The sequence below is a fragment of the Wyeomyia smithii genome, chromosome 1 (genome assembly GCF_029784165.1).
Source record: "Wyeomyia smithii strain HCP4-BCI-WySm-NY-G18 chromosome 1, ASM2978416v1, whole genome shotgun sequence".
NCBI classification, from domain to species: Eukaryota; Metazoa; Arthropoda; class Insecta; order Diptera; family Culicidae; genus Wyeomyia; species Wyeomyia smithii.
Genome location: NC_073694.1, coordinates 202,892,897 through 202,918,586, shown reverse-complemented (window position 1 = coordinate 202,918,586; position 25,690 = coordinate 202,892,897). Strand labels below are relative to the sequence as shown.

General features: G+C 38.4%; 1 protein-coding gene across 6 annotated transcripts in view; it reads right to left on the bottom strand.

The window, feature by feature from the left end:
* LOC129719074 (segmentation protein cap'n'collar) overlaps nucleotides 1-25,690 on the bottom strand; it is a 130,937-nt gene that overhangs the window by 87,960 nt on the left and 17,287 nt on the right. For 5 of the 6 annotated variants that reach the window (XM_055670461.1, XM_055670462.1, XM_055670464.1 and 2 more), the window contains 2 exons: nucleotides 6,445-6,606; nucleotides 6,272-6,344 (listed from right to left, as the gene is read on the bottom strand). In XM_055670461.1, coding sequence (XP_055526436.1) covers nucleotides 6,272-6,344; nucleotides 6,445-6,606 — 235 coding nt within the window. Of the gene's footprint in view, nucleotides 1-6,271; nucleotides 6,345-6,444; nucleotides 6,607-6,742; nucleotides 6,922-25,690 lie in introns of those variants that run through there. The other variant, XM_055670463.1, reaches the window with a different exon arrangement.

Sequence of the window (25,690 nt, the reverse complement as noted above, 5' to 3'; positions counted from 1 at the left end):
CATTCATTCGTGCCCCTGCTGAATCTGGAACAAAGGAAATAAATCTGAGCGATCTTTCCGTTCCATCACTTTTTCCTGCTGTTGTAACGAACAGATTTTGGCTATATATATCTGGTTTAAACCCGCTTACAACGAATAGTGATATACAAAAAATTGTTTCTCGTTGCCTGGACACAACCGCTTCCGCTGAAATCATTCGGCTTGTTCCGAAAGATAAAGACGTAACCAGCTTATCGTTCGTATCATACAAAGTTGGACTGGATCCCGATTTGAAAATTCGTGCACTGGACCCATCTTCCTGGCCTGCTGGCTTGCTATTCCGTGAATTTGTCGATCGTTCAAAAAACTCAGACAGACAACCCAGGGCACAGGAGTTAACTATTTGAATTTATTGCATTCTTCTGTGGACGGTGGGAACCTTCGGGTTTCCACCAAAGGCGAGTATTTGTCTAATGATAATATTCCTCTTGCGCTGAGTAATCCTGTGTTGCAGTGTACCGACCACAACAATGACGGTAGTGTTTGGCTCTACTACCAAAACACGCGGGGATTAAGAACCAAAATTGACGAGCTCTTCCTGACGACCTGTGAGTGTAATTTCGACATTATAATACTGACAGAGACCGGCTTGGATGACCGCATCAACTCACTGCAACTGTTTGGGACATCATTCAACGTTTATCGGTGCGATCGCAGTGTGCGCAATAGCAACAAATCCAGTTTTGGTGGTGTTCTGATTGCTGTGGCGCAGTGTCATCATAGCTCACTCATCGAAACTGTGAATGGAGATAGTTTGGAGCAAGTTTGCGTCCGTGCCACGGTTCGAGGAACTAAACTGCTGCTGTGTGGTGTATATATTCCACCAGATAGGAGTCAGGATGTCAACATCATTAATGCACACATCTCCTCTATTGGTGAGCTGTCTGGTAAAAGCACTGTAAATGAGATTGTGTTTGTCTGTGGCGACTACAATCAGCCGAGTATCATGTGGATGCCCGATTCTCTTCCAGCCTCCGATCAACTACCTGCTGCTAGTGCGACTCTGATAGATGGTACTGATTTTTTGAATCTAAAGCAGCAAAACTTTCAACGGAATCATAACGATCGCACGCTGGATCTGGTTTTTTGTTCTTCTGAGCACCGACTTACTGTGGATAGTTGTATCACACCTCTGCTCCCTGTCGACCGCCACCATCCGCCCCTGACAATCAAGCTACCTAACTTGTGTTCAAATAGCGCTGCTCCACTAAGCGCAGAGAGTATAACACGATCACTGAATTATCGCAAAATTGATTTCGTCGCACTCGAAGATTACTTGTTGGGTTTCGACTGGACTTTTATACATCTATGCACTGATGTCGACGATATGACTGCACATTTTTGCGACGTTATAATCCAGTGGTTAAACGTAAATGTACCGTTAGTGAAGCGACCGAATAACCCTGCGTGGTGCACACGTCGGTTGCGCGATCTGAAACGATTTCGGAATAATGCACAGCGAAAATATCGTCGTCTGAAAACGCTGATAACGAAACGCAATTTCAAAAGCGCCAGCGACGAATACCGTCGCCTTAATAGTGAATTGTACAAATCGTACGTCCTACGTGTGCAGACAGACCTCCGTAGGAACCCCAGAAATTTTTGGAACTTCGTCAACTCCAAAAGAAAATGCTCCTCGATACCTGTAAATGTTTGTCTGGATAATTCAGTTTCTGCTTCAGAATCTGACTCATGTGAACTCTTCGCAAATTTTTTCGCCTCCGTGTTTGCTGACAGAGTTGCCTCGAATTTCGATGCGGAAATTGCGGCGGCTGCCGTCCCGGCCGGTTCGGCTGATTTAACCACATTTGAAGTTACCACCGACTTGATACTTAGTGCAGCGAAGAAACTTAAACGTTCTTATTCACCGGGACCCGATGGCATCCCCGCCATAATTATCAGTCGATGTGCCACTGTGTTGGCAAATCCACTGCGCTGTATTTTTAACAAATCGTTTGAGCAACGAAAATTTCCCGAAGTGTGGAAACAGTCTTTTATGTTTCCAATACTAAAATCTGGCGACCGACTTAATGTCAGGAACTATCGTGGCATCACTAGTCTTTCGGCAGGCTCTAAACTGTTTGAGATTCTAGTTAGCGATGTCATGCTTCATTGTACTAAAAATTACATATCTACCACGCAACATGGATTTATACCGAATCGCTCAGTGTGTACAAATCTATTGGAGTTCACTTCAACGTGTATCTCAAATATGGAACAAAGAGCTCAAATAGATGTCATTTACACCGATTTGAAGGCTGCCTTTGATCGCATTGACCATTGCATATTGTTGCATAAAATTACCCGTCTAGGAGCATCACGTCAGTTCATCGTATGGCTGAGTTCATACTTATGTGGCCGGATTCTACGTGTGAAAATTGGTTCTTGTTCACGAATACATCGGGAGTTCCACAAGGTAGCAACATGGGGCCTTTACTGTTTGCGCTTTTCTTCAATGATGCTATGCTACTGTTAAAGGTTGGTTGTAAGTTGGTATACGCGGATGATTTAAAGTTGTATTTGGTAGTCCGTACAATTGACGATTGCCGCCGTCTACAAGCTCTGCTAAATGTTTTCGTCGACTGGTGCCACAGGAACTGGCTAGTAATCAGCATTAAAAAATGCGAGGTTATGACATTTCACCGAATTTCAAACCCGATCATGTTCGATTATCGCATCGAAGGACTTGAGCTGAAAAGAGTCGACCGTGTGTGCGACCTTGGTGTTTTACTCGATGCCAAGCTTAATTTCCATCTGCATCATGCCAGCTTAATATCGAAATATCGAAAGCGAATCGACAATTAGGATTTATTGCTAAAATTAGCCGTGACTTCAGAGATTCTCACTGTATAAAAGCGCTCTACTGTTCACTGGTACGACCATTACTCGAAAACTGCAGCATGATCTGGTTCCCCCACCAGCTATCTTGGTGTTTGCGGATAGAACGTGTTCAAAAAAGATTCGTACGATTCGCACTACGGGATCTACCCTGGCGTGATCCGGATAACCTCCCACCGTATACTGATCGCTGTAAGCTACTTGGCCTTGACACACTTGAACATCGCCGAAAAATACAGCAAGCTGCTTTCGTTGCGAAAATTATGAATGGAGAAATCGATTCACCGTCGCTCCTGTACCAGCTAAACTTCCGTGCTTCTCAACGTGCCTTAAGATCTACTGGCCTACTTCAAACCTCCTTTCACCGCACATCATTTGGATTCTACGAACCTGCCACCGCTGCAGTCAGAACCTTCCTGAGTGTTGAAGATTTTTTTGAGTTTGGCGAATCATCCCGCAAGTTTGTGTATAAGTTGAAGCAAGCAAATATTTTGTAGACTTGACCCTGATTCATGTTATTTATTAAGACTTTTGTCAGATAAATTAAAATAAACAAATAAACAAATAAACAAATAAACTAAACAGCAATTTTCTGTCTGATATGTGTGATAAACATGAATTTTGTAGTTAACTTAATTGAACATTGAAGTCTACTCTACAAGTTGTTCTTCGACCACAAGCATCTAACTCTTTAAGTTTAGCTGCTATTTCACTTTAAAAGCAATAAGCTGCGCTTTCATTCAACGACGCGTCTGCGTAAAAGAGTGGAGCAGAAAATTGTGATCCTTGCAATACTGAATGACGGCGCAGCTTATTGCTTTTAAAGTAAAATAGCGGCTAAACTAATAGAGTTAGATGCTTGATGTCGAAGAACAACTTGTAGAGTAGCCTTCAATGTTTAATTTAGTTAACTACAAAATCCATGTTTATCACACATTTCAGACAGAGCAGTTTAGTTCTCAAAAAACATTTGATTTCACATTTATTCCTTACTAAGCTCTTCTTAATTCCTCTAGTTGAACGTTTTTAAGACAATATTGATTAAGAAATTTTCTCAGCTTTCCAACGAAACCAACAGAATTGAGATAGCTATCACACTTCTTGTGCTAGACCACATTAAAGGCATACATAACCGAAAACTGAAAAAGTGAATAACTCTGCAGTAGTTGAATTTTGACCATATGCGTAGGAGGATTTTTTCATGTAATAGGGTCCTCTATCACCCCTTAAAGGATTTTAAGTGAGCTACCTAACACTCTGTATAACCCTTTCCGACCGGGCCTACATAATTGCGCAGGTAGAAGGTGACTTAAACAAAACCATCTCTCTCGCTTTTTGAATGTCCTATTCGTTGTTTTGTTTTTCACACCGCTAGTGTCAACATCGCAGCTGCTACGAAAAATAAAAAAAGGAGCAAGCAAGTGTTTTTATATAGAACTTGCTTCGATTTAGGTTTTGTTATCAGTCATTTTTTACCTACACAATTGTGTGGGCTCGGTCGGAAAGGGATAATATATATCAAATTCTCTACAACTTTGTACCCAATGAAGATGGAGATTTTGTCAATTCAGCAAAGTGTCATATTTTTATATGTTCTAGAACTTTGCCGAATAAACCATTTTTCTATCTCTCAACACAAAAATTTATTTTTTGAATTTTTTCATAGAAAGCATTAAATATACTTTTGACACTTTGAGATTATGTGGGTCGTTAATACAAACAATTGTTCAGCAGACACCATTGAGCTAGGATGAGGGCAAAAGGCACTAGGAAACTAAGCTCTACTTTTTGTTTCTTTCGACCACAGTATATAACATATACTTTAATAATGATCTGTAAACATTGTATTGAAGTACTTAAATATTTTGAAATGAGACTTACTTCAGAACTTTCATGATTCCAACTACAACAAGTGAAATGAACAGATTTTTTTCTGGTGGTAATTTGTCCTAAGAGTGCTCACCACTAGGTGTCGCGAAGGCATAATTCGAATTGGCGGTTACTAGGCCTAATTATAGATTCTTATTGTTTTGAAGTTTCATCTAAAATGCAGAGTATACATTCATCACATACCAAGTTATAAACGATAATTTTACCATTTTTTCATTAGGTTGATTTTTGTGCGATAATTCTTACAACCAGCCCATACGGAACCGGTTTTCGTGTAACATCGCGACTTGAAGACCTGTCACGCAGATAGTAAATGTGAAGATGTTGTTTGCATTTTGATAAACTCAGTCAATAGCGCTCTATCAAAAGCCTAATCAAAACCGGACCTATTCAACATCTTATTCGAACTTCTTGAGGTGCTTCCACAATGTTTGTGCTTGTTGAATCGCATATCTAAACATATCAAACTTTAAACTGAAAAGTTATTCCCATCCAATCCATGATCAGCCCACAGGCACTCTTTCTTCACCTGCCGCGGTTTAGCCCGATATGAAGGCGGTAGTCGGCCACATCACAGCCGACCACGCCGGATTCTCACGAATTGTAACGTATTTAGAAGACGATGATGAAGCCGTGAACCTGTGGTTTGTCCACCATCGGGCGGGTGGCGGCTTGTCTTAATTGCACGTCTTATAAAAAACGACCAAGGAAAACTCTTCGGACGAGATATCACAGTTTTACCTATGTTTATATACACAACGGCACATGGCAGGAGAGAACGAGAAAGAAAAAACAAACGAGCATAAAATGTGAAATAACCGCGTCATGATTTGATTATTTTTCAAATGCGAAGAAACTTTTACCCCCATAATTCATCATCGCCAACCACATCACGGCTGCAAGACGCCCGACGCGGCGGGAAAAATCTGGATTCGGGGCCAAACCACGGGCGAGCCGGAGCCTGATTGGTTCGACTGCTCCTCCGTACGTTGAGAGCTAGGCTCGAAATGCGTCCAGAGAAACACCACGTGAACGAGGAGTGGCACGGGGGAATCGATATATGGCCGGGCTCCGGTTGGTGTCACGCGGTGAAGTTTTGATTGGATCGCAGAAGGATATAGTATGGGAATGCTTATGGAGCGCAACGGCGGAGTCTTTCGATTAATTCGAGAAAAGGTTTAATATCTACTCACAATGGGATACTAATAACTAATGGATCCATTGGTGGTGCGAGCAGATAAATCATGTACGGTCCGACAACCGCGGAGGTGAAATTCATCACGTTAATGTCTCTTGGGAACAGGAGGTAAATCTCCTCGCAGCCTGATCCGTCAATAAAATCGGTTATGCCAATCAATTGGAGATTGGTAGATTTTGTAAATTAGTTCACCTGATAACGAAAATTACCCGATTTCTTTTTTTCGAAATAACATGTCTGATCGTGCACAACTCTGCTCGAATTGAATCATAAAAATTAACTCACACAAGCGAGGCATGTACTTACCCGTCTCAATATCAATTGTATACGACAGTCCAGCCCATGGATCTTCGTCTGATTCCTTCTTATCATCTTTTTTCTAGACACATCAGCCAGACGGAGCGTAAAAAATAAAGAAAAACAACGGTTTAGTCTTTGCGTATTTCGCAATAATATGGCCTGTTTCACACTCCACTCACCTTATCTTCATTCTTCTTGATCTCGAGCAACACCTTCAGCTTCTCCAGATCATCCGAGCTATCGGCTCCACTCTTGACCGTAGCGCTCCCTGCCGTCGGTTGTGCGAGCGTGAACCCCAAGTCCACGTCCTGTTTCCACAGTACCTCAATTAAATCCATTTCCTGCAAGCAAACAGACAAACCAAACAAACAACGATTTTCTTATCAGTTACGTCTTCAACAAACTGCACTACAGTAGTATGTAATAGTAAGTAATTCAATCGAATCAATGACGCAAAGAAACAAGCAATATTCCAACCTCTCGACTGGGTTTCATTCTTTTCACTGATGACGAAGCGGGGACTGATTCTGTTGCAATGGTGCTTCTTCCAAAGCGAGCCAATTTGTATTCGAAATCTAATCAAGAATGCAACACTAATCAAATCGAACTTCAAGCGCGAATATTTCCTTTTTAGTCTATCCATACGGGCACGACAGCACCGAATGCCGCCCGATTATTACCATTTGCAGGTCGAAACTGCCTGCGATATCTAGTGTGAAGTGATTTTTCTCGCAAAAACAATTAAAACACACACCCCGATAAGAGGAACCCGTTGTTATCGCACTCGTTTCGGAGCTGCCTCTCGTAAGCTGATAACGAGCCACTGATAGGACAACAACACCGGGGACCGTACACAGCTCAGCTTTGTAGGTGCCCTTTTGAGCCAACAGTGTCGGAGGAATTGTCGGAAATTGTTTGAACCTGACTGGCGCTACCATTTCCCCTCGTTCCTACGCGTGTCTCTAGCCGAAACGAGCCACCTTGGGTGCAAATTTGAACGCAAGATCATGGGGGAGATGTTAGAGGAAGTGTTTTCTACTGGGGATTGGAAATAATTAGCGCCAATTTACGGGTGATCTTCAAATATTTAAAACTGGTATCATTTGTTTTTATAAAAAATACGCCACGTGTTTCAATGATTGATTGTCGATTTTGTACTGCATTGTGCATCAATCCGTTGTAATCTAACCAAGTTATGGACTGTCAAAAATTAAAAAAGGATTTCCAAGCTTGAAATGTTACCAATTTTATTTGTTGTTTTTCTACTTTTCACTTAAACTATTAGTAAAAAGTTATTCTATTTGAAGCTTCTTCTAATCGAAAGTTTCAATTTTTTTTAAAGTTTCACTTTCATGGCTGATTGTTTTTTTTTTTTTTTTTTTTTTTTTTGTTAAATCAAATGTCATAGTAATGCATAAAACTTCGTAATGTTGTCTGACAAAAGAATTCTAGTTTCTGTTTCCCATCACGAAAACCTGACTCCTAGAAAGTCGATTAAAAAAATCTAAACAACACCAAATCGACGATCCATGGCACAAAAAAAAAATCGATATCGAAGAGTTTATGCTTTTTTCATTGGTTGAAAAAGCTTTGAGAAACGATATCCTGTAGTTCGTTTAATCCTTCAGACCTTTACCAGGGACTTGTAATACATAAGTCCTCGCGGCCATGCAGTCATCGTTGTTTCTTCCATGGGAAACAAGGTGTCTAGTATCAATACTTTATACTGGCGGAAAAATGTCGGGGAATCCCATGTTGTTACATGACAGTCATTGATTTAGATTGCTACATCCAAGAACGGAAAAGATGTTGCAATTTTTTTTTTGTAATGAAATGTTTTTTTTTTTTTTTTTTTTTTAAAGGGGGGATTTGTTAGTAGCTTAAGTATTTATGATAAATATTAGTAAATAATGAGTATGTGTGTCCAATCACAAATGGTGACTTCTCAACACTGTTAGAAATTTGTAATTTTAATTGTTAGGATTTGTTTGCTTTCGCAATTAGGACTTATCATTCGTAGGGATTTAAACCTACTTGTCAGAAAAGGGGAAGTAAACTTACAACTAACTTAATTGCTAACTTATTGGCTATAAAGAGAGCTTATCGTAGCAATTGAGGATTGCAACGATTTTTGTCGAAAATTGTTAATAATTTTATTTGACATAGCTTCTAATGGTTCAACACCAGTAAGTCTATGTAATTCGAGTGTACCAAACCAAGGAAAACGCTTCAAAATCATTTTCAGAATTTTATTCTGAATCCTTTGGAGCGTTTTCTTCCTTGTTGAACAGCAACTTGACCAGATCGGTACAGCATAAAGCATTGCTGGTCTAAAAATTTGTTTGTAAATCAAAAGTTTGTTCTTTAAACAAAGTTTAGAATTCCTGTTAATGAGAGGATATGAACATCTCGTATATTTGATGCACTTGGCTTGTATACTCTCAATGTGCTCTTTGAAAATAAGTTTTTTATCATAAATTAGTCCCAAGTACTTAACCTTGTCGGACCAACTTAAAATAACCCCATTCATCTTGACAACGTGATTATTGTTTGGCTTGAGGAAAGAAGCCCTAGGCTTATGCGGAAAAATTATCATTTGAGTTTTAGAAGCATTGGGAGAGATTTTCCACTTTTGCAAGTAGGGAGAAAAAATATCTAAACTTTTCTGCAATCGACTGCATATGACACGAAGACTTTTTCCTTTTACGGAAATGCTTGTGTCATCGCAGAACAATGACTTTGTACATCCTGGAGGCAAATCAGGAAGATCTGAAGTGAATATGTTGTACAGGACTGGACCCAAGACTGAACCTTGAGGTACACCTGCTCTGACAGGAAATCTATCAGATTTTGAATTCTGATAGACAACCTGCAGAGTTCGATCAGTAAGATAATTTTTTAAAATTTTGATTAGGAAAATTGGAAAATTAAAAGTTTGCAATTTCGCAATCAAACCTTTATGCCAAACACTGTCGAATGCTTTTTCTATGTCTAAAAGAGCAGCTCCAGTGGAATAACCTTCAGATTTGTTAGCTCGTATCATATTAGTAACTCTGAGCAATTGATGAGTTGTGGAATGCCCATGGCGAAATCCAAACTGTTCATTTGCAAAAATAGAATTTTCGTTGATGTGTGACATCATTCGGTTAAGAATAATTCTCTCAAACAGTTTACTTATTGAAGAAAGCAAACTGATTGGTCGATAACTTGAAACTTCAGCTGGGTTCTTATCCGGTTTTAAAATGGGAGTAATTTTTGCATTTTTCCATAATTTGGGAAAATATGCAATTTTGAAGCAGCAATTGAAAATTTTCACTAAAAATTCCATTGTGCTCTCAGGGAGATGTTTGATTGGTATATTAAAGATTCCATCGTTACCAGGTGCTATCATATTTTTGAAATTTTTAATAATTGATTTAATCTCAGTCAAGTTAGTTTCAATTATTTCTGCAGGTAAAAAATTCTGGGAAGAAATTAAATCAAATTGACGTGTGACTTCATTTTCAATTGGACTCACAAAATTCAAATTTGAGTTATGAACACTCTCAAACTGCTGAGCAAGTCTTTGAGCCTTTTGTTCATTGGATACAAGAAAACGTTCACCATCTTTTAAAACTGGGATAGGCTTTGAAGGTTTCTTAAGAATCTTCGACAGCTTCCAAAATGGTTTTGAATATGGTTTCAATTTTTCAACTTTAGTCTCAAAATTTTGATTTCTCAGAAGAGTAAATCTATGTTTAATCTCTTTCTGTAAATCTTTATAAATAGTTTTAAAAACAGGGTCACGAGAACGTTGATATTGACGTCTGCGGACATTTTTCAAACGAATTAGAAGTTGAAGATTTTCGTCAATTATTGGTGTATCAAATTTCACTTGAGCTTTTGGAACAGAATAATTCCTGGCATCAACAATTGCACATTTTAATGCTTCCAAAGCGGAATCAATATTCACTTCGTTTTGCAAATCAAGCTCATTATTGAAATTTCTCTCAATATGAGTTTTGTTTCTTTCCCAATTAGCCTTGTTATAATTAAAAATAGAGCTCATAGGGTTTAAAACTGATTCATGTGATAAAGAAAAAGTTATTGGAAGATGGTCAGAATCAAAGTCAGCATGTGTGATCAAATCACTACATACATGACTTTGATCTGTCAGCACCAAATCAATTGTTGAAGGGTTTCTTACAGAAGAAAAGCATGTAGGACTATTCGGAGACAAAATAGAATAGTATCCTGAAGAACAATCATTGAATAAAATTTTGCCATTGGAATTACTTTGAGAATTATTCCATGAACGATGTTTAGCGTTAAAATCGCCGATTATGAAAAATTTCGAACGATTTCTGGTGAGTTTTTGTAAATCTCCTTTAAAATAATTTTTGAGCTCGCGTGTGCATTGAAATGGTAAATATGCTGCGGCAAAAAATAAAATCCCAAGTTCAGTTTGAACTTCAATTCCCGAAGTTTCAATAACTTTCGTCTCAAGATGGGGAAGAGCACGATGTTTGATTCGGCGATGAATAACAATTGCAACTCCACCGCCGGAACCCTGAATCCTATCATATCTATGAACCACGTAATTGGGATCATATTTTAATTTTATGTTAGGTTTCAAAAATGTTTCAGTAATAATTGCAATATGCACATTATTTACTGTTAAAATATTAAAAAGCTCATTCTCATTGGCCTTCAATGAGCGAGCATTACAATTTAATATTTTAATTGTTTTATTTAAAATCATTGCTAAATTTTAAATTAGAAAAAATTTTAATAGTAAAATTTGTGCCTATTTGAATGGCTTCAAACATTGATTTTGCCTGCAACATGGCGTTCATAAGATCGAACATTGCCTGTTGCAAAAAAGAAAGTTTACCTGCCGTAATAGGCATCAGGCAGTTGACATTAGAAAAAATATTTTCGGCAGCAATATTAGCTGGAGTAATAGGTGTACAATTATTTTCTAGCGTGTTTTGCTTACCCATATTAACGGTCATTTTCGAACTACCAACACTAGGCGGTATAATGTTCGAACTACCTGTAACCTGTGCATAAGTTAAACGGGTATGCAAAGGAGTAGGTAAACTATGCGTCACTGGTACGCTTGGAGAATTTTGTTTTGAAGTTGGTTTTAATTGAGAAATTGAATTTTGTTTACCTTGCCTTGCCTTAACAATTGCTAAACGGACTGGGCATTGATAAAAATTTGACATATGGTTGCCGTTACAATTCGCACAGCGAAAATTTTTACTCTCTTTCACAGGACATGTGTCCTTTTTGTGAGAAGAGTCTCCACAATTAAGACATTTTTGGTCCATGTTACAGAATTTGGAACCATGGCCATAACGTTGGCAAGTACGGCATTGGGTGATATGCTTTTCACCTCCGCCATACTTCCTATAAATTTCCCACTTTACACGCACATTATACAAAGCATGTGCTTTTTCAAAAAATTTTAAGTTGTTAACCTCATTGCGGTTAAAATGAATTAAATAATTAACAAGGGAAATTCCAGTTCTCTGACTGTTTTCGCCTCGTGATTTTTGTTTCATTAGAATTACTTGGGTAGGGGCTATGCCAAGTAATTCTGTTAAAGTAAGTTTGATCTCATCAACGGTTTGATCGTTGGTGAGACCTTTCAAGACAACCTTGAACGGCTTGGCGTTCTTGGTGTCATATGTAAAAAATTTGTACATCTTGTCAGTTAAATACTGAACAAGACGATCACGACCCTTTACTGAGTCGGCTAATAAGCGGCATTCACCTCTACGGCCAATTTGATAGGTAACTTTAACGTCAGAAACAAACGTTGAAAGTTCCTTTTTGAATATATTAAATTCAGAAGAAATAGTTACCACAATAGGTGGAACTTTCTCCTTTTTTAAAGATTTTATATTTTGTCTAGTTTCATTATTAATAACTTCCATTTCACCAGCTTCTTGCTCAGATAAAATATCAAAAGGATTGTCACTACAGACACTCGATGTGTCAGAAAGAGAGGCCTCTCTTTTCCTCCCCGCAGCGATGCGAGGTTTCTTTTTCCGTCCAGCCATTTCAGGTGATACGAAAAAAGTTAAAACAAATGTTAAATTCAAAAGTAGGTAGTCTTGAGAAAGACTGATGGGAAATAACTTTCAGGTAGTCTTTAAAAGACACACTGACAAAACACAAACTTTGAAGCTATAGGCAGTCAAAGACCAGTCCACAAGCAACCGAAAAAACGTCTGATCTGTAGGACAGTTCAAGACGCACTCTTGTAATGAAATGTTATTACTTTTTGTGTTTGATGACCACACATTAGACGAAAAAAGTAACAAACTAATGTGTTTTTGCAGGGTAACATACAACCAAAAGTCGCAATGCATGCTAGCTAGACTTTACTCGCTGCAATACAAATATTGACGCTGGGACCCCTGTATCCCCACCTACACAGAATCTCTTCCGTGAGCTTCCTTTCTTGTCTGAATGGTAAACACCACTGTATTGTCATTTGTTCCTTAGCTCATTTGACTGTCTAAGAGAAAATGTGTCATATCTTGTGACCGGAGTTGCCAATCATGCCGAATATGGGTTTTCTGGATTGGTACGAGTTTGGTACAGTTTGGTAGCAAACAGGCCTAAATAAGTTTTTGTTTGCGATGAAGTGATTACAACTTGGTTTACATCCGCTTGCCAGAAAGTAAACATTTGTGTTTCTCTCAAAAGCGGTACAGAAAACGTGCTGTGATTTCTAAAAACATTTATGTACTGTATGGCAGAGAAAAATAATCCTGGCAGCTCTTGTCAGATTTTTTCTCCGCTCAGTATGCGTACGACGAACAAACTAATACACATGATGAAATGGATACGGAAAAACTAGTTACATGTGCCAGATTTTCGGCAGTATGTGTTGTTTTTTGACTGGAGAATAATTTTAGTATTTTTTAAGTAATAAATTTGTTGTCAGAAGAAAAACTTTCCGTTGCTGCTTTTAAAGTAACGAGTGAAAATTTTGCAAGTAGTTGTAACGGCCATTATGTGTTGTTACTTGACTGGTGTAGATGTATGTTATTGCTTTTTAAGTAACAAGTTTGTGGTCAGAAAAAGGATTTTTTTCATTACTTTCAAAGTAACAAATAAAAATTTTGCGCGTATCTCTCCAAACTTGCCTCTCCCTTCAATATTCTCAAAATTCAAAGTCTCTTTTCCTGTCTCTCTCTTTGTCTTTCTATCTCTCTTTCTGTCTTTCTATCTCTCTCTCTCTCTTTCTGTCTTCCTCTCTTTCTATCTCTTTCTTTCTCTCTTTCTTTGTCTCTCTTTCTTTGTCTCTTTCTCTGTCTCTCTCTTTTACTGTCTCTCTCTACCTTTCTATCTGTCTCTCTTTTTTCTCTCTTCTCCCTTTGTGTCTCGTTATGCTTCTCTCTTTCTCTTCTTTTCTCTCTTTTCCTGTCTCTCTCAATTTCTTTCTGTCTATTTCTCTCTGTTTCTAGTGCTATAGCAGCATTTTCTCTGTTTTCTAGTGCCATAAAAGCAGCTAACTTTGATATCTTTCTGGAGTATCGTTTGAATATATGAATTTCAAATAGATTTTCTCCGAGTTCCGCAGGAAATACGTTATCTCCCAGATGGTCTCGAGGTACGATGCTGGCACAACAACCCAGTCGTCGTAGGTTCGAGTCTCGGCTTGGGAGAGACTGTTAGTGTCAGTAGGATCGTAGCACCAGCCCCGCAATTGTCCGGTACATTAACAGTTGGCTCCGAAGTCTGTGTATAAAAAACCGAAGGTCAAGTTCCGAATCGGAATGTAGCACCAAGGCTTTGCTTTTTACAGGATGTATGTACGTTTGCGGGTAGCATAAAAGGATTCCTTTTTTTTCATTTTGGAACGCATTGAAAAAAAATTTTATCAAAGAACTGTCCACAAGCCCAGAGGAAAATTTTGGCTCATTTCTGGCTCCTCTCCCATCAGATTTAATGTGCATACAAATTTTAAGCACAGATTCTAATCAAATCCACTCCCTTCTGTTTTTTTTTTCGATTAATCCGAAAGGAAATATCCACGTTTGTCGTTGGTGTGGATTTTTGGTGGTTTATTTGATTTTCTGTGGGCAATCTATATGAAAATCTTGGGTATTGCTTAGGAAAGTGTAAATTTAAGACACATATTCGCATGTTTTCGAGTGAATGTTTGTAAAAAAAATTGTGACCAGTATGTGGGTTTAAGAAACTTAGAAAAATTTATCTCTTACTGTTATTCTGTGTCACGATCTATTTCTCTCAACTTCATTCTCTGTCTTTCTCCTTTTCTCTTTTTCCCTAACTCATTATTATCTCTCTCCATTATCATTTTCTCTATTATCTCTCTCTATTAACTCTCTCTCTATTAACTCTCTCTCTATAATCTCTTCTCTATTATCTCTCTCTAGTAACTCTCTTTATACCTTTATACAATCTCTTCTCTTATCTCTCTCTCTATGATCTCTCCCTTTATCTATTCCCCGTCTATCTCTATCTCTTCTTTCTATTTTCTTCCTCTCGCTCTATTTATTCTCGCTCTATCCATCTATTCTCTCTCTCTATCTATTTTCTCTCTCTCTATCTATTCTCTCTTTCTATTGACTCTCTCTCGCTCTATTTATTCTCTTTCTCTTTATCTTTATTCTCTCTCTCCTCAACTATTCGCTGTCTCTATCTATTCTTTCCTTCTATCTATTCACTCTCTCTTTATCTATTCTCTCTTTCTTTATCTATTCTCTTTCTTTATCTATTCTCTGTTTCTCTCTTTATCTATTCTCTCTCTATCTATCTATTATCTCTCTCTGTATCTGTTCTCTCTCTATCTATTTCCTCTCACTATTCTCTCTCTATTTCTCCGAATCTCTCTTTATCTATTCCCTCTCACTATTCTCTTTCTATCTCTCTGAATCTCTCTCTCTGTTTTTCTTTTTGTTCTTTCTATTTTCTATGTTCTTCACTCCGTCTTGCACATTGTATACTTATCGATAAGAAGTTTGTGTGGCGGCGATTACCGACAAAGTATTCCATTGAATTTACGGAAGAACATAGATCATTCAAATCGATTTTCATCCTGATACCAAATGTTGCTTCACGGGGATAACTGGCCATTTTCATAAACTGAACAGTTAACTTGAACATTTTTCAGGTAGATATATCATAATTACAGTTGAAATACGCTACGATATTCATATTATTTTCGTATAAATCTTATAACAATAAAGATAATATTGTCAACATATACATGGACAAAATTACTATCCACAACTTTGCCGAAGACGTCACAACTCTCAAACAAACCGTTCTGGTTCTAGAAATGATTCTAACCATCAATAGCATTTTTACATAAACATTTTTACAAATTAGTCGTGAAATACCTAACCCTCTAGTACCCAAATTAATTTTTAGACGGACTTCGAAAAAATCACTATTAAGCCTCATAAACATTTTTTAAGTTCTTATTGAAGCTTTTTAGAGGTTCGACTGAAGACCTCCTAGAGGCGGCACTGGGCACTAGAGGGTTAAAGCACAAAATGACATCTTTAACCTCTAGGAACATCATGTTTCAGCCAAATCGAAAATAACAATTAAAAAAAATTACAATTGGGAAATTCCTTACCCGGCTTAAATGTTACAAAAGAAGGAGTAACAATCATTCACAATTTTTATCGTTGTTTTTTACTTTCATTTTCAATCGGTAATTCTCTCTCTCTTCGCCTTTATCCCTCTCTTCCTCTATATCTCTCTCACTTTCTCCAACACTCTTCACGTCCTCTCTCTATTCATATCTCTATTTGTCTTTCTCTATTTTCCTCTATCTCTCTCCCTCTCTTTCTTTCTCTTTCTGTCTTCCTCTCTTTTTCACTCTGTTCCTCTATCTCTCGGTATCTCTATCTCCCTCTTTCTCTTTCTCTATCGCTCTCTTACTCACTTTTCCTCTACCTCTCTGGATCTCTACCTAGCACTCTCTCTCTCTTCTTCTAACTATCTCTAACTCTACCTCTCACTCTCTTTTCCTCTATCTCTCACTTGCTCCTTCTCTCTTCCTATATCCTGTCCCTCTCTCCTTTTCTTCTTTTTTCTTTCCCTCTATTTTTATTTTTCTCTTCATTGATCTTCGTACTAACCTTAGTTCTCCCATTTCTTTTTCATCATTTGCTTTACCATTCCCTTCGCGGCTTCTCGCTTTTCTGTTTCTGTTCTGTGTACATCTTGGTTCGTTCTTCTTATTTGTCTCTCTCGTTGAACTATTCCTATCCCTCGTTACCCTCTTTGATAAACTCTGTGCTCTTGTTTGTCCCTTTTTGTCCCTTTTCATCGTTTCGTATTTTTCTCAGTCACGCGACATCTTTCTTTCGACTGTCTCTCTGTATCATTTTGCTCTCAATCTCTTTTTCCTTTTCATGATTCTTCTTTTTTTTTCTAGCATATCTGTTTTTTTTCCTGTTGGGTACATTTGCCACTGCGGCCAGTTATTTGATCTATTGTGGCGGAACCCGTTTGATGTAAGCCTCATCAGGGTGTCCTACCACTATTCGATTGAGTGGTTTTCACTTGCTGATTATAGGCATCGTCCCAATAAGGTATTATTGAACGAATAAAGTTCACTGTCTTATTTGGAGAAGTTATCCAAACATCTAATGGTTGTAATATGTTTTTATCAAAAAATTGCTTCCTCTTTTGTGAGAGTGTTTCGCAGTCACATAGTAAATGTTCCGAGATTTCTCTATCTAGGTTATAAGGCATCAACGCGAAAGGCATCATCTTGCAACTTACCTATCTGCTTTAAGTAATATTTGCTTGAGCAGTGTCCCGTCTCAAGGCCACTGAAGGTACAACGATCTTTGTTGGAGATATTGAGTAGTTTTTGCGTTACTGTTTTGTTGGGTGATATAAATCTCCTCGATTGTCGAGCTGTTTCATTGTTTTTCCAGATGTTATCTATTATTGATTTTTCCCACTTCTTGAGTTCCATTTTGAGGGCACATTCTGAAATCCCACAAAATGGTTCTGGTCCTATGAATGGTTGCGTCGATCCATTTCTCGCCAACAGATCAGCTCTTTCTTTCCCTTCAATACCACAATGTCCAGGTACCCACAGAAGGTTCGCTTTACTAGTATATCTTCTAATAAGTTCGATTTTTTGTCTGCCTCTTCCCTTCTTTCTTTTATCTCTGCTCCTCTTTTTTACTCTGTCTCTTACTCTATAAATTTCATTTAAGTTTTTTCGTAAATTAAAAGTAGACTAGTTACATTATTTTTCTGAACTATACATTAGAGTGCCAATGCGATGTGAAAAAAAAACCTTCGAATATCGTTTAGCAAAAGCTTCGTTTTTTCGAAAGAAGTCCCCATGCAAAATTTTTAGCTCGATTAGACATCGAGAACATGTGCCTCAAGACGGTCAAAGTTACAACTTTTTGGCCGATGAAAAAAATGCAAATTATCGATATCGATTTTTTTTTGATGCCAAATGTCTTAGAGATGCATGAAACGTCGAAATCTGGTGTTAACTCGAAACAAAGTTTTTACAAAAAAAAATCGAATTTCTGGGACTATGAATGAACTGAATATCAAAATAAGAATTGAAATACATTCAATGAAATATTCATCACAATAGTATTGTAACATATCCTATATTATAGAACGAGACGGCTAGCAATTTATATGCGATATTTCATTAGGGTGGCTCAGTCAATTTTCATTGGGGGGGTCTTTTTTGTCAAAATTTTGAGAAAAATACAAAAAAAAACGAATTTGAATGGAATATTGGAGAAATTGTATGATGTACGGGTCTTGAAATTTGTAGCAGAAGCGTTAAATAAACCCTATGATGCATTTCACCTTTTGTGTGATAATGTTATAGTGGTCAATGAAAATAGGTATAGAATCTTAGAGTATGTACGTTCTCAAATTTTTCTACGTTCTGATTTTTAAATGTGTCACTCAAAGTTATGTTGCAGATTATTATTTTTCGACTTCTTCTGAATTTTAGAAATTTTTTTTCAGCATAATCTTTTGTATTCTTTCTTTCTACCTTCAAGAAACTTTAATTTGTTTTCGTGGGTAATTTGTGCCTTTTTCTGACGCACAATCAACAAAAGTTTCCTGCAATTTTTGAAATCATTTTTGTTCTAGTCTCTTCCAACTTTGGAACCAATTACAGCAAAATTTCTGGTTTACTCTTTTCTAAGCTTTTGATACGTTTTTCAGCCCTTCAAGGCCGAGTTTTGAAGGTATTCCTTTCATTTATATCTTTTCTGGTCTGGGTGGTTTTGGGCTGATGAATATGAAATATATTATTGTTTTTTTTGTGTCATTTTTTTTATGCTTAATCACTAAATAAACCACAGAACCAAACGTTTTTATTTTATTTTTTTTTTTTTTTTTTTTGTAAAAAATGCCCACGTGGGCAAAAAGGGGGAGATGGGAGGAGTTTTTTCAAAAAAGCTATAATCTTTTTAGGTCATTTTTTTCGTTTTTGTCGAATTGTGCTATGACTGCATTTTCAGTGGCTCTAGACCAGACTCGAAATTACCTCAATGATCTTCCATTCTATGTTTCTCTTTGTAGCTCTCTTTTTCTCTTAGATGTTTTTTTCGATTTTTATTTCTCTTTCTGCCTGTGTGCTCTCATATATTTTCTTCCCATCTTTTACTCTCTCTGTTGCTGCCAACTTTAGTCTCTCTCTCTCCGTCGAAATGTAAAGCCTTACTACAAAAGTTCTAAAAGTTCTGTATTACAGGAGCAGATTTTTTTCTGGAAACAATGGCGAAGTTTCCATCACCTAATTACCAATCAAAAGTAGCCGCAAAATTTCAAATCAGATAACAAACCAATCAAAACACTTCCAAACGTTCAGAACACGATTAGCGATCTCTGCCACAGCGTGTCACCCGGAGGGCGTAATGAATGCAATTTATAAAGATTAATCTAATTCGGTTCGGGCACAACGGGCACCAAAAAGCAACAACAAAAATGAATAACGATCCGCCAAAAGCTGTATTATGGCAGCAGAGCATACCAGAGAAGAAGAAAAAACCGAAATCGATCTAGTCAGCAGAGACAGGTGGATTAGCAGTGCGCACTGCAGACACTGTCGGTCTATTATTAGCATCAATTTCGCTTCGAGCAACTTCAATCCAAAACTCAGTGCAGTGCAGAAAGGTAAACGGGGGGAGAGAGAGACAAACAAAGCAGCCACCGACCAACCAAACCAAGCTACTTGAGGCTAGCTTTAATAGGCCCAAAATTAGACAGATTAAAATTAAATAAATATTTAGGCATTACGTTCCACTATCGAGGTTTGAATGGTATGAGAGGGACTATCTATATCCCTCTTTGCCCCGGTACTCCCCCCACGACCATTACACTGCTCCCACACCAATCCGGGCCTGATGGAACGAATCTATCCATCTTGCTCAAACCGCAACTGAGACGTGATTAATAACAAAAGAGCTTAACTTTCCTACCGTATTATCTTGAACAGTGCCGATTATTTATCCACCGTGCATTTTCGCACACCATCAAAGGCAGAAACTGTCCACATAAACGTGATTCACATAGGCGCAGTGTGCAATGGTTTTCACGCAACCATTAAAAATCGAGTCAAGAATGATTTATCGCTTTAGGCTCCTCCTCTTGAGATAGAGATCGAACGAGGCTTTGCGCGAGCACAACAAATATAATAAATATAAAAAAAACATAACCCTATGTATACATAAGCGAGGTGAGAGAGAGAAGGCACGGTATAGCATAAAAGCTTGAAAGCAGAGCTTTCCTGGTTCGACTGTAATCTATCTTGGTAGTAGTGAAATAAGTTGATGTTGTTGAAGAGAGTGTTTGTGCAGCGTGAGCACGTGATTCACGTTAGTATGCAGTGCTTAGGAAGCTTATTCGAGCTTTTTTGTTCGTTTGTTTCACAACTAGAGGGCAACAATCTGCGAACGACTGATTTAATCTGTTTGAAAATTCTAGCTGATAGAAAGCATAGAAAGAGGTTAAAAATTTTTCTTATCATAATCCATTTGTCAATTCGAACAATGTCACAGTCGTATCAACAGTCAATTAATATTCCATTTTTCAAATTTCGTCATTGTTCCGACAGTGAACAATCGAAGATCAATCTAGTTGAAAACACCGATTTCAATGTCGCACCGCATGTTTTCCCTTCACTCCCACCGCCTCCCAGGAATCTCTTGTAAAGCAGAACTAGAATTGTGACCGACAAACTGCGGTTGAGCCAACTTGTTTGTATCGAACCATTATTGTTGGTAGCCGGCGTTTGTTTGCCGCCCAGTGACCCGGTCGAAGTCATTTATCACAATCGCTTAGTTCTGCAATGCGATCACCCTGACGACAACCGTCTTTCGGAGAGCCGGACAAGATCACTTTCACCGAGCAGCGTGCTGTGCTCTCTTTCTCCTGCAAGTTGAACTTCATTAATCATACGGGCGGCTCATCCTTTCCCGCAAAGGTATCTTTCTTCCTCACCGACAATCGCTTCAAATCAAATTCTACTTCAAGCTGTCAAATATCTTTTCATAATCAATAAGCTTCGAGGTTTTGAAGCATAACTTTGAGGGTGGTATTTTGACGGAGATAATTTGTCTTCCGCTGATCAAGATTCCATAACGCACGGATCGATGATTATCATTAAGAACTAATCGATGCTGATTTAGGTCAGGTAATAATTTTATGGTTACAGCAAGTGGACTTTATGCGTTTTCGTGCAAGTTTAAGTAAGGACAAGAATTACTGCTTATATTAAAATAAATTATGATAAGATCACACAAAAGAACTTGGCAGATGAAAAAAATAAAACGGTCAGTTCAAAACACACTTATCACACTTATAATAATGCATATACACTTCCCCAAGTCCGACTCAATTGACTTCTGCAAAGGCACAGAACTTCAACATATACTTCTGTATAGCTCAATCCTTGACAAGATAAGAGCTCAAGAAATAGCCAGTGCTATATATACAAAGTCAAGGTTTTAGTGGGCAAATGGCTTGAAATTCGTCTCATAGTTATTTCCAAGGTTGAAAAACGTGACAGGACGATTGCCAAAGCATACAGAGCAATAAGTGAACTTTCTGTCATTTTAAAAATGATGTAAAAAAGCATTAATCTACATTAGGATCGGATGGAAAAAAATATAATCGAGTTTCAAGAACCGACCATGTACATTCTATTTATTGGCCCAAAACCATGCCCTGTTCAAAATTTCAGCTAAATCGGATATGATTTAGGTGTGCCTTAAAGCGCTCAAAGTTGTTTTTTACCCTTGAAAATTTCTTCGAGATCATATGTAATTCGGTTGATTTGGTGAAAAAACCGAACCCCACCAGTCTACAGCCCTAGTCTCCTCAGAACAACGGTTAAGTATTACGTCGCCATGGCCTGACAGGACCTGTATCAGGTGAAAGTTCATTTCTCCATGGCGTCCATCTACCCTTCGCGGAATTGGATCATACTCGCTGCCATATGACCATCGAGAATGGCTTTCTGATATCTCGTATGCCCCTTGTGTCACGTTGAACAGGGCACTCTACATCCTCTTGATGGCGATGCAGATAGGTATCATACATGACAAGATGCAGATTGTGTTGTACGATACGCACTCGCAATTCTCAGGCACAAGGGCTTGTAGATACTTTCCAGTTTACCACGATAACTATTAGTACCTAGCGCTCACGATATAGTTCTGCAATAGCCGTTGAGGCCCTCTTACAGACATAGTTGACGCACGCGCAAAGCCGACAATCACAAACCCTGCAGGGAATTTCAGCTTCAAAACTCCGTCGTACATGACGCGACACCGGATCCAAAATTGAACCTTGCTGTACTCCGGTTGTAGACTAGTACTCGATTCTGGAAATAGTTTTCCAGGATCTTGTGCAGCAACACGGGTACATAGATGCTCTTAAGGGCAAGAACTATGGAGTCCCAGCTGACGCTATTGAATGCGTTTTTCACGTCAAGCGTGACGATTGCACAAAGGCGGATGCCCCTTCTTTTACGCTGGAGTTTTACCTCAGCCATCTTGCTAAAAAAGCATCCAGAATAGACCTGCCCTTCCGGAAGCCGAACTCCATAACCGCTCGGAACAGCCCGAAGGCCACTCTCATAGCCATCCTGATTGCCAGGTTCGGAATTCCATCAAGTCCCGGGTGCCTTGCTCACCTTTAAGGAGTTGGCGATCACCACGAGTTCGTCATTCGTAACCCTTGCCTCCTCCTCAACCTCGACATGGCTGTCATCGCTCACGGATTGGATGTTCAGCAGGTTGGCCTACCATCTCTTGTCGGTGTCTGAGAAACTAGAACGTTGGACGCGAGGCTGGACCGCAAAAGGCCAACAACCCTCGATGATACGTTCCAGCATTGCTGGCGATTGCTCGGCAGGTGCCAACACACCTTTGGTCTTAGTCATTTTGATCCTACAGGCGTTACCCCAGGGTTTCGTATCGGCACTCGTACATAGTCTATCAAAACAAGCTTACTCGCCCTAACTGCACCTATCTTGCAGATTGAACTGAGTTCCTCGGTTCACGCGTGTTGCGTTCTCGTCAGGTCCGCTGTCGCTCCAGTCCACCAGTAAACCGGTGCACGGTGCTCCCACAGACTGTTATTACAATAGTAGAAGGGTGGTGTCAAAGACACGACCGCATCACGTAGTACTACGGTATTTTTATATATTTTTTAATCTAACAGTGCATTTTTATTTGCTGAGGCATTAGAGCGCTTTGAACAATAATTAATATAAATAAAATATATGAACTAATTTGTTCGTAGCTTGCAATGACAAGACTAAATTAGAATAAGCGAATTCTGTGTATTCTTCCTTTCTCAGTAGGCAGCAAACACTACACAACACTTTGAGGCACCACGAGTTGCCAGTTGCCGCTGGATCTTGTTCTCTGGTTATTCTGGCCAGGATCACAGCCATTTGAGTACTTTTGCAGTAGCCATGTACTACTAACAGCCACCAGCATTACGGGTGAAACCTGGCCCGAGATGACCGGTACTGTTTTGTCTTTCCTCCTTTCAACGGCTAGCTCCTAGCGTCCGTATATCACTGGTACGGTTTTGGAATGTAAATGATGGGGTGAAATGTTCGAATGGTACCTTATATATCAAGGTTTCGTCAGTTATTTGGGAAGAGGGAGGAATTAGGAAAAATAAAAATGGTAAAGAAAGTAAAAAAGCATCGGAAAAAGAAAGTGACCTCGATTGAAACAACAACAACAAATCGTTTACAATGTCAGATCGGTTGTATCCGTTAGTGTTGGCTGTGCTTGGGAAGAGAGCTAGTGATTGGCTGCTCAGTATGATTATGATTATACGAATCGATGTTATTTACCATTTTTTCAATAGTGTATGTAAAACAATAGTTTGTTTTTGTTACATAATTTTAACCTTAAAAGAATTTCTGATCGATTGATGCCGAAACCTCGAAAACCTGATTATAAATGACTAAAATATAAGCGCACAAAACCTGACCACTTTTCCCTGGTTGAATTACTAGATTTTCAAATTCAGGTACCTAACTTCCAGATAGACGTAGTCCTACGTCAAAAAATGCAAAATGGACGATATAAAACGAAAAGTGCGTGAATTCATCCAAAACTCAGAGGAACATTTTTTTAAAGGTCAATAAATTTGCTGCAAAATGATATCTCAAGATTTTTTCTACATGTTTTTTGTCGAAGATATGTCCCATTTTGTGCGACCAAAATTAAATGGATCAAGCTTTAAACCACTATGAATTGAATTTTAATTATTTTTGGAACAACCCTAGTATAAAAATAAATGAACCACCCTGATGAAAATTAAGTTTATGATTCTCTAAATAATTCACATGTAGTTTGGAGCGAGTCGTGAGTCATTTTAGAAGCCAATTTCAAAATATTCCATATAAGCCCTCGGTTGCCCAAAAAACGATTGAGTTCCAGAAAGTCGATTTTCGACCAACAATTCTTTTTTTAGATAACACCATATCTTGACGTTTTGGGCTTTTTTAAGTTAGTTAAAGTTATTGGAAAAAGTTTTCGATTTTCTAAACTTCATTCTCCTCTTGGTAATTTTTCGACCGTCAAAATCACTACTTTGAGCGCTTTGATTATGTCCGGCTGAGCTGAAATTCCGCACAGGTCATTTTTTTGGGCTAAAAAACAAAATGTACATGGTAGGTTTCTGTAAATTTACATAACCCTTAGTTCTGTAACGCTCACAGTTCGATTTGTTACACTGGGAAGGCGGGAGGTGAGTTCATCGTTACGTAACAGAAAATCTCTGGAGAGACCCTCCAAAACCTAGCATATTTATCAAGCAAATCCTTCTACAGCGTTACGATTTTTATTGGGGTGGGGGGGGGGTGGAGGTAGGTGTTTCCGTTACGTTTTGTTACATATGGGAGGGTGGTGGTACAAAACCTGGGATTTTTTTGCGTTACGTAATTCATGGATGTCGCCATATCAAATAATCGTATTTGAACAGTAGACCCTTAAACAAATTCCAGTTTGCTTATCAATATCGTAGGGTAATCGCTCCATTATTCATCTCAACAGCTTGGTCGGTACCTATATTCATCTTATTTCTCTCATTTGTCCAATTTACCGTCAAATTTCTACAAATTTTTGAAAGTAAATCTATTTGCTTCTCGATTTTTTAAAGTGGCTGAAAGTTTACCGTCGAAAATATGGTAAAATTTGACGATATATTGATCAAAAAGGCGTGATGAGATGAATATAGGTACTGAGATGAATATAGGAGCGGTTACCCTAAATAAACAGAAACAGCAATTCAAAAGTTGATTTCAAAGCTAGAGAAGTCTTTTGATGCAAAAGAAATTTTACCGGAAACTTTTCTCGATATTGAGGGAAACTAAAAGGATGCAACCTGCCCTAAAATACACACTCAACTGGTGCATTTTCCACAGTGACCAGTGATTTGATCTTTTGTGGCGGGCTCCGATTCAATGTAAGCCTCATCGGGGTCTCGTACCACTATTAGGTTGAATGGTTTCCACTTGCTCAATATAGGCATCGTTCCCATAGGGAACGAATAAAATTCACTACCTTATAGGGAAAGTCATTCATATACCTAATGGTTGTATTAAATACTTATCAAAGAATTGCTTCCTTCTCTGGAAGAGTGCTCCACATAAGAAAAAGATCCGAGGTTTCGAGGACAGGCATCATCTTGCAATTTACCTATCTGTCTAAAGCAAACCTATCTGTTCAAGTAACCATGACCAACGGCCCGTTACAAGGCCACTGAAGGTACATATGTCTTCTTTTATTTTTTTGAGATATTAAACAGTCACTGGGTTACCGTTTTTTGGGGTACTACAAATCTCTTGGAGAAGCTTTCAGTTGGTCTAGAGGTACGATGCTGGCCTAACAAGCCAGTCGTGGTAGGTTCGAG